The 9,696-nt window shown below is 44.3% G+C and overlaps 1 protein-coding gene across 1 annotated transcript; it reads right to left on the reverse strand.

Moving 5' to 3' along the window:
• Positions 1–440: 440 nt before the first annotated feature.
• Positions 441–9,696, reverse strand: ky (kyphoscoliosis peptidase). The gene is made up of 7 exons (XM_056760057.1): positions 9,606–9,696; positions 8,840–9,405; positions 8,651–8,765; positions 8,323–8,440; positions 8,052–8,243; positions 4,252–4,442; positions 441–3,439 (listed from the first exon to the last, which is right to left on the reverse strand). Exons 1-7 carry the CDS (start codon positions 9,625–9,627, stop codon positions 2,115–2,117), a joined length of 2,529 nt encoding a protein of 842 aa, XP_056616035.1. The 5' UTR covers positions 9,628–9,696; the 3' UTR covers positions 441–2,114.

The following is a 9,696-nucleotide window of genomic DNA, read 5'->3' on the forward strand; positions in this document are numbered from 1 at the left end:
GTACATAGAATGAGCTATTTCTAAAATAATAAATTCATAACACTTCATTATGTAAGGTCTTTATACACATCTGAAGACATAGTTATGTATATAATATATCATTTCTGTAAATAGATCCTCCTAAATCTAACACACAGCACCTTTAAAGCCAAAACTGAACGTAAGAGAAGTTGTGTATGTGTAATTTTGTGCACCTCAGCAGTGAATTTGTCACATGGTGATAACATCTTTTAGGATGCCAAGCCCAGCTGAAACACTAATCTCAAGGGCCTGCAAAAACACAAGCTATTTATAAGTTAGTATGTGTATCTGTAACATGTAGTCAGGCACTGTTCAGTGTTCTAAATGGGGTCCACCATACACAACCTTTTCATTCACTGTGGATCCTTACCCAGCCTGCATGGGGTACCTCAAAATCACTAAATTCTCATGTCGTCGCTATTGTGACCATCCACACACACGTCAAACACAACCTCAGCTGTTTGCGCAATGGATCCACCGTGGGTCCAAAACACAATACGTTTACCCTCTTGCAGATACAATACCCACATTTCTTTCAGCTTACATCAGACTCTCTTCATTTCCCCCTGGAGATGGTACCCACCCTTTGGACACATAGCAGCCATTGTTTCTCAATAGCTAGAGAGCCAAGTTCAAGGTCTCATTCCTAATGCTCTGTTGTTATAACAACATCATGTAAACACAACTCAGGCCTGCTTTTCCTCTGTGGCTCCATATAGTGCAGATATATGAGATTGCAACATTGATTGCAACTGGAGTGGTATGTCTTTCAAACCATCTCTCTCTAGGGTATATATCCTCTGTAACATCAAAGCATTTCCATATTTGTTAATATTTTGATGTACATGTATTGCATATGCAGAGGATTTTGTAACTGAATGTGGCAGATGATTTCTGCTCTTTGATCACTCCAGGGGGATGATGTAAAGAAAATAATAATAGTCTCTTTTGTTGCACAAACTGAAGTGCAGGAGCTTTTTCATCAGGTGAGTTTAATTTTATCCTCAACGGTTTCCAAGAGCAGTGAGGAGACAGGCTTTTTTCTGTTGCTACATTTCAAGTTTACACTTCACAGATATCGACATAAATGTCGTAAGAAACATATTTTAGAAATATGAATATAAACTGTAGATCAAATACAGTATTTTTGTCTTTATGCTGTAACTAAATCAACCATTTCCTCACATTTCGTTCTCACTACGAGCTTCAGTGCAAACTTCATGCAAACTTTAAAATAATATTTTTAATTATAAAATTGTACCATACTTAAAATATTATTTTCATTTGCCACTTAAAATACTTACAATCTGTGTAAAAGTTGTAGGCACAAAATGCATGATGCACTGAATGTTTTTCAAAAAGAATGGAACAAATCGTTTTTATATATTATTTATCTGCTTATACATTGCAGTAAAAACTAAATAAATATTTGGTGTGACCAGCACCAATAATAAGCACACTTGTGCAAAGGTATTTTTTAAGGTAGTTGGCAGCAAGTTTTTGTCAGAACTTGTCACAATTCCTCTATGAGTTCTCCTCATGTAATCTCTTGCTAATTTGATGATGTTAAAATCAGGGCTTTGGAGGGTTCGCCTTTATGACTCAGAAATCTAAAAATGTTTTTCATTCCGACGCATTGAAGAAGAAGTTATAAAATAATAATATTGAATAACGTTTTTGTCAAAAAAAATTACCCCAGCATTGGGTCAAAAAGAGACGCAACCTATGGGTTATAAATGATCCTGGCTTGTTTCAACCCAAAATTCTGTGTTGTTTTTAACCAATGCTGGATAAAATATAAACCATTTGCTGGGTTAATTTAATCCAGTGGCTTGGTTTGTTTCTTTTTTGACCCAACGATGGTTTAAAAATAACCCAACTGTTTTTAGAATGAATGCACCATGACTTTTGCACAGTATTGTATGCGTTTTGTAGCAAACGTCTCCAATATTTCTGTTATGACTATCATGACAAGCAATTAAAGGAACTGAGTTTTGTTTAAAAAAAGAGAGAATATTTTACTGTGAATCTAAAAAGATTTAAAGCATGTGTTCCTGGAGTGTAAAAGCAGCCTTCATCCTCTTAAGATCTGTTCACATCTCATTCTCCAGGTTAAGAACATCAAAGGTCATGAGAACATCCATATCATTGGTGTCCTTGGTGACAGTAGCGAGCTTGAGTTGTGTGGCGTTTCCAGTGAGAGCTTCACCTTCCCAAACTCTGCTCTTATTCATTTTCAAATCCGTACGTTTTTCTCCCATAACACACACTCGATGTGCACCCGGAACCCGCACACGAAAACTCACCAAACTTTGGGGAGCCAGCACACCTGCACGTGGCTCCAGCAACACGCATCCTTTTCCCCAAGCCAAATACACACAAGGGAATGGCTCTCCTTGCCTCTCACACACATTTTTTATAATATAGTCACACAGCAACATGTAGTCTTGTTGAGATGCTTTCCGTCCATAAAGCCCCAGGCGATAGACCCCAGCTCCAGGCGTACACACGCTCACGGTTACCTTAGTGTCTGTAAATGTCAGGAGTACATACCGGGACAGAGGGAAACGTGCCTCCTTGTGCTGCTCACCACAGAATGCTGCGTGTATTTGAAAGTCTGGAGACGCACGATGGAAGGTGATGTTGCAACGGCCCTGCGGTGCATTGACTATCGCCCCTGTGTGGCTAAAATGGGAAAGTCCGGCTTCTTGGGTACGCGTCCCAGGTCCACACCACAAGCCCAGGTCGTCGGGATACAGCACTTTCGGATTCAGCCCTTGACCGCGACAATGCAGCAGGTAGTTCCCGACGTTTTGAAAAGTCCCACTTGCATCATTGTAATCCCGTACGAACGCAGACAGACGGTAAAACCCTTTGTACGGGCAGATAACATTGCACACCAGCTGGTCTGATGCTATTTGCAATGCAAGGCAGCGCTTGGCTGCAGCACTGTCGAGCTCGTGGTGCGTGAGCTCACACACCACCATCAGTGATCGTGATGTTTCTAGGATCACCTTGCACTCCCCACCCTCACCCACCTCTAGAGCTTCTCCTCCTTTGACGCTGCAGCCCTTGACCCCGAGGCCAAGTGCCCCGGCTGCTAAGCCCCAGTTCACATAGGGGTTATCGGGTAGCGTCTGCCTCTGGTGGATACTTGGACAATCTAGCTCAAGAGAGCAAACCCAGCGCAGAGTACCAGGTACACCCTCTCGCCGGGCGAATAGCTGCACCTCGTAGACTCCTGGTTCTGGGGGCAACAAACGCAGCTTCATCCCTTGGCGAGTCACTGACAGTAGACCACAGGAGCTTTCAACATCCTCCTGCTTTGGAGCTCCTGTCAAGGTGTCCCGCTGCCTCATCGCATAGGTAAAGGTCAGTGGATTAGAGAAGCTCATGGACACAATCGCTTCCCCGTCGTCTGTGGAAAACAAATTTTGACACCATTACAACATGTTACAGTAATCTTGTCTATCTCACACTCCACAGCCGTGAAAAAAATTAGGAGACCACTACAGGTTTGCCTATAATCAGCATTTCAGTATGTTTTGCGCCCATTTCCAGGTCAGTGTTTTGAATTATAACAAAAAAAATATCAGGTATGACATAAAGTCACCCAACAACTATGTGAAAGACTGAGAGAATGGAAAGAATTTATTATGTATTAATTTTTGAACTGATCCTAAAATATGTGTAAAATATTATGTGTTAATATTGTGTGGAATATGAACTTGTTATGCTGCCAGGTCCAAAAGATAGGAACGTTGTTGTATTAACTGTTCGGCACTGTGCAAACTACATAAATAACCAAACTGTTCGGACAGAATGGGATTAAGCTCCCAAGAAAAGGGAGACAGCCGTTATTTGGCTAAAGTGTGTACATGACCATTCAGACCCAAAGAGTATCACTAAATGGCATGTCAAGACATATTCTATATTTTTCACTTAATACGCTTGACTGTATTTGCTTCTGTTCAGGCTATAGAGGGTATACAGGAACTTTTAGTTACAATAACTTTTATCCTATGAGACGGTCTAATCTCGGCAGCAAACAGCCTAATCTGTTTTCTCGGAGCTCCTCAACACGGGCTAATGCCAGCAGCCGGCTAATATCTCATTACAGTGTGACAGACACTGTGTGCTTTTCACTAAGCCTCCATTTTGTGTTTGCGAATTTATTCTGCTGTTTATGCCATGTATAGTTGTGTTGATGCTGTGTCTGTGTGTTTACACCTGTGGTTGTTTTGTACTTTGTGGGTTGTGAGAGGGTCAATCCAAATTGATAAAATGCTGAGGTCTTCAGGGGTCTCGCTTCAAACTCTTCCATGGAGATTGGCGTGCTAAGTTGTTGCCAGCTCTGGTCGTCAGGGAAATGTGAGTTTATGAACTCACTGGGTTCGGTCAGAAAATAATAGTCGTCATACCTGAAAGACCAGACAGATGACCATAAAAGGGTAGTTCACCCAAAAATGACATTTCTGTAATCATTTACTCACCCTCAAGTTTCAAACCTGTATAGACCGCTTCACAAGATGTAAACACTGGGCTAGAAGTACTTCCAGTTTCAGGCTATATATATAAATATATACCTAAATCTTCAATATCAACATTTTATAAGGTTATAAATGTTCTGTTGCTCATATGTTTGTTCAATTGTTTGTGTAGTGTTAAAAAATGTAAACAGGTCCAGAAGTGATCTATACATTTTGTTTGTATAAATTTTGCACTATTGACTACCACAGTAGGAAAAGAAAACATATTGGTTACGTCTGTAACCTCAGTTCCCCGATGGAGGGAACGAGACGTTGTGTCGAGAACGACAGATGGGGTTCGCCCTTGAGAACAAATCAACTGTGACTACTATAGAAAAGGCCAATGAAATTTGGCGAATGAAATTTGCATGCCGGTCTCCGCCCCCTGATGTCCGATATAAAAGGAAGCCAGCGCTCAGCATTCATTTACCTCTTGTTCTGAAGAGCCTGAGAGCCTCTAACGAGGAGGAGAACGCATGGAACGTGCAGACTGAGTAGTTAACCGCGAGGTGGAGGTCTACCTGGGGAAGCTCATGGGTTACCAGGAGTGGGAACCATGCTCATGAGGATGCATCAGACGGAACAGCCCATGTAGGGGGTGTTACAGACGTCCAGTAGCACTAGGTCCGGTTAGAGCTATCTGTGATAGTTCATATGGTATCCCGGCCTAAGGGGGAAGGCTGCTCTGCCCAGCCAACCCCCAGGGGGTGCTTGCTTAGTGATGGATGGATGGCCTGTTCTTAAGCAGTATTTGGGTAAGAAGGGAGGTTGGTAAGATACCTGTTCTTAGCCATGTGTTTGGGTAAGAAGAGAGGTAGATAGCACACTGACCCAGCCTACTGGAGGGTGGAAAGGTGCTTTTGCAGGCATACGCCCCCCCGGATGCCAGTCCTACATGTCGACACGCAGGACGTGGGCAGACACCGCAGCTCTACAGATGTCTGCTAGAGAGGCGCTTCTGGCCAGTGCCCAGGAGGTGGCTACACCCCGCGTGGAGTAAGCCCTCACTGCCAATGGGCATGGGAGATTCTGAGATCGGTATGCCGTCGTAACGGCATCCACGACCCAGTGCGCCAGCCTCTGCTTGGAGACAGCCTTCCCCTTCTGCTGTCCTCCAACACAGACAAGTAGCTGGTTAGAGCTACTGAAGCTCTGCATGCGTTCCAGGACACAACATGGATGGGGTTGGGTCTTCCTCCCCGATGGGGAGCGCCTGCAAGTCCACCACTTGGTCCCGGAAGGGAGAAGTGGGAACTTTGGGCACGTATCCGGGCCTGGGTCTCAAGATAACGTGAGATTTGCAAGGGTCCCACCTTAGGGTCCCAAGAGGGTATGGAGCGGAGATGAGGCGGATTCCGCCCTCTCGTGCACCTTAGGAACCTGGTAACCAGGTCGTGCTGCCCTAGAAACTTTCCATCAACTGAGTCATGATGAGTGGCAATAGGGACTACATACACATTCAGTGTGGAGGGGAGATGTTAGTCTCCTGTCTCTTAGGAAGGACAACACGATCCTGATCGAGCACCTCAGTGGGTCTTCTCGTTGAGAGAGACACCAGGACGAGAAGAGGCGCCATCTAGAGGCGTTTAACCACTTAGTAGATGTGGCCCCAGCCTGGGTGATAGTCTCCACCATAGAGGGGAAGTGGCCATCTCAGGATCTTCTCGTCCCGTCTAGAGACTAGACATGGAGGTTCCAGATGTCTGATCTGGGATGCCAGAACGTGTCCTCCCCCTGAGAGAGCAGATCCTCTGTCAGGGGAATGGTTCAGGGGGAGTCGCTGTCCAGAGCATCAACTCTGAAGCCAAGTGCGGTTAGACCAGTGCGGTGTAACCAATAACACTTGGTGCTCCTCTTCCCTGACCTTGCACAGTGTCTGTGCAAGGAGGCCCCTGGCGGGTGAAAGGTGTGTTTCCGCCCGTCCTATGATCAGCTGTACGCAAGGGCATCCGTGCCGAGGGGGGCCTCAGACAGGGAGTACCAAAGCGGGTAACGGTGGTGTTGCGGGAGGTGAACAGGTTTACCTGGGCCTGTCCGAACAGCATCCAAATGAGCTGGACTGCGGGGGTGGAGTCGCCATTTTCCGCAGGGAGCGGATCACCTGTTGACTCCACAGGAGGAGGGGTCGAGCAAGTCGTGTTAGCCGACGTGAGCGTACGCCACCCTGACGATCTGATGTACGCTAAAGCTGTAGTGCTGTCCTTGGACCAGCACGTGCTTGTCCCACACGAGAGGCTGCAGCCTTCTCAGTGCAAGTAGCACTGCCCACAACTCTTGGCAATTGATATGCCAGTGCAGGCGAGGGTTCGTCCAACGCCCCGCTACTGCGTGCCCGTTACACACTGCACCGTACCCCTGCAGGGAGGCGTCCGTCGTCACCACGACGTGCCACGTAACCTGCCCGAGGGGGTCCCCCGCTCGGAGAAAAGTCGGCAAAAGGGCGTCATCACCATGCGCCTGCTGCCGGTGTGCCACACTGTCCTCGGAACTCGACTCTGTAGCCAGTGTTGAAGCGGTCTCATGTGCATCAACCTGAGGGGTATTACCCCCGCCAAGGACGCCATGTGTCCCAGGAGCCTCTGAAATTGTTTCAGGGGGACCAATGGCTGCCTGAAGTGTTCCAGGCAGTTCAACACCGACTGGGCGCGCGCCGTCATGGTGACAGAGTTGAATTCCATACCGAGAAAGAGTATGCTCTTCACTGGGGAGAGCTTGCTCTTCTCTCGGTTGACTTGTAATCCCAACGGATCTAGGTGCCGGAGCACCAGGTCCCTTTGTGTACACAGCAGATGTACCGAGAGACCGACAGAAGGGGAACTATAATTTAAGGGAAAATTAAAGGATGACAGAACTTCTACTTTTGCGTGAAATATGCCTTTAAGGGTCTGATACACTACAATATTAAGCCATTTTTGCCATTTTTAACAGGCTATTTACAAATATATAATCTCCATCTTTCGTGATTTTGCAATTAATCATTATTATTTGCCACCCTTTATGTTTGTCACTGAGTTTTTCAAATATCTAACAAATAAAAAGTGTTAAAAAGTTCTTGTCAACTTTGACAACACAGTATTTAATCAAAACGAAAAGTACAGTGTTTTTTTTTTCAGTTTGCTGTAAAATAGTCAATTTGGACATCAGATCAGGTTTCAGAGGCACAGCAACATTATGCTATTTTTTATAGAATTAAAGTAAACACTTTCTTTTCACAGTTTCATTTCATTGTATTAAAAACAGTTGCTTGGACAATCTTTATCTGCTTCACAGAGTAAGTCATACTATTTTGGAATGACATGTGGGTAAATAATGATTAATACCGAATATTGGGTTTCTTAGAAGTCAACATAACAATTTCAAGTCAGAAAAGCTCTTGTGTAGTGCATTATCAGTCTTTTCAGGACATAAAGAACATCCCTAATCTACCATGCATATAAATATTACAGCACATCTTATATTTCTCTGTTTACATGTGTTTAGGATGTGTATGTATAACCTGACCTTTTCAAAAATGTTTGAGTTTTCATGTTGACAGTTCCAGCACCCCAGCAAGCATCTAGCAAACCCCACTGGCCCCCCACGAAGACAGCATTCCATTCATGATCGGAGCGCTTCTCAGCTAAACTGTGCCTGGTCTGGTATCCCATGCCTTTGCTGTACCCACTCACCTCCACGCAGTCAATGCCCACCTCCCTATAGAGATAAAACACCATTTAGACGTGCCAGCTGTTCGTTTCCAGTTTGCACATGCACAAGTGTCGCAACCTGTTACCTGCACATTTCAACACAGAGGTAAGAATATCCACTACATACACCTTTTCCCGTCCTTATGACCTCCTCAGGTGAGAAGATCTTCTGAGAAAGACCAAGGTATCCCTCTAAATCATACTCTGTTAATACACACAAACACAAAATCTCATGGTTTCCAATAGTGCATTATTAGATCAAGTGTCAAATTACTTAATCTCAGTTTTGTAAACGCTTTGTGAAGGCAAAGAAATTTGTATACATTTTAATGTATTTAATGTTAAGTGTTTAAATTCATTCACAATTGTGAATTAAAGGTGCATGTGTGTATATGCGTGCACATGTGCAATTACCAATATTATGGCACAGCCAGATCCATATGGCCCTGAGTTTTTCCAGATCATTTCTGGCCCCTTCAGTGACCGCACGAGCAATACTCTGAGCATTGAACACTTCCAGCTCCCTCAGCTGAAAGGCACACATCCATAACTAAATGTGTTGTTTATAAGAATGTATTATCTGTTAACTGTATCATCTGTTACCTCTTTTCCTTTCTCAATAGCGAATGTGTCTATTTTGTTGAAAATCTCTGTAGTGGAGAACAGCAGTTTTCTGGGTTTCCTCTGAGAGACAGCAGGTACGTGGTGTCTGGCGGTCTGTGTGCTGGGGATGATGAGGGGTTTCACAGTCTCCTCCTGGCATTTCTTCACAGTGCTTCTCTTCCTTACGCTTACAGACTTTGCTGCGCTCTCAGCAGACAGCTGACGCTTGGTGCTTGGTCGTTGATCTTCACATAACTTCCCTTCGAAATTCTCCAAGGTTTCCGTACGTAGAAGTGCTTGTAATGACATAGTTGTGAAGGAAGGATTTTGCTCCACTGACTGTGCACCTCCTGGGTCATTGTTTTTATTCAGACAGGCTTCTGTGTTTTTTTCTTCTTTACCTTTGTTCTGAATCTCTTGGCTCCCCGGTTCATTTTGAATCTTGCATTTCATCACGTTGTTTTCCAGTTTCAAGTCAAAGTTTTGTTTTTGCGTGTCATTGGTTGAGTCTGTGGTCACTTTGAGAATTAAAGTTTCGTCGGGTTGGCAGCTTTCATCTGTTGTGACTGGTTTTTGGTTTGAGGTGGGATGGAAGAGCATATGAGAGGAAATTAATAATCCGTCATCCTGCTTGTTACATCACTGTAAATCCTAAAGCTAACTTCTGATATGCATACTGATCAACGCCTTTAGGATATCGCTAACAATTTCTTACAAACTAAAACACCAACACGCATTTTAAACGCAATTGCACAGAATTTCTTACCTTTTGCAATTGTGAAACTCATATCTCCGTACTATCTGTCACTGTCAGAACTGTGTAAGTTGGAAATGTGTTAAAATTTTGTCTGCTGTTG

Source organism: Triplophysa dalaica, chromosome 11 (assembly GCF_015846415.1).
Source record: "Triplophysa dalaica isolate WHDGS20190420 chromosome 11, ASM1584641v1, whole genome shotgun sequence".
Classification (NCBI taxonomy): Eukaryota; Metazoa; Chordata; class Actinopteri; order Cypriniformes; family Nemacheilidae; genus Triplophysa; species Triplophysa dalaica.

What these genes read in the sequence shown, in the direction of transcription:
- ky (XM_056760057.1), bottom strand. Translation starts at nt 9,627, where the DNA reads ATGAGTTTCACAATTGCAAAAG. An exon ending in CTATTGAGAAAGGAAAAGAG is followed by an intron (nt 8,766 to 8,839) that starts GTAACAGATGAT and finishes TGTGCCTTTCAG; the next exon opens with CTGAGGGAGCTGGAAGTGTT. An exon ending in ACTCAAACATTTTTGAAAAG is followed by an intron (nt 4,443 to 8,051) that starts GTCAGGTTATAC and finishes CTGGTCTTTCAG; the next exon opens with GTATGACGACTATTATTTTC.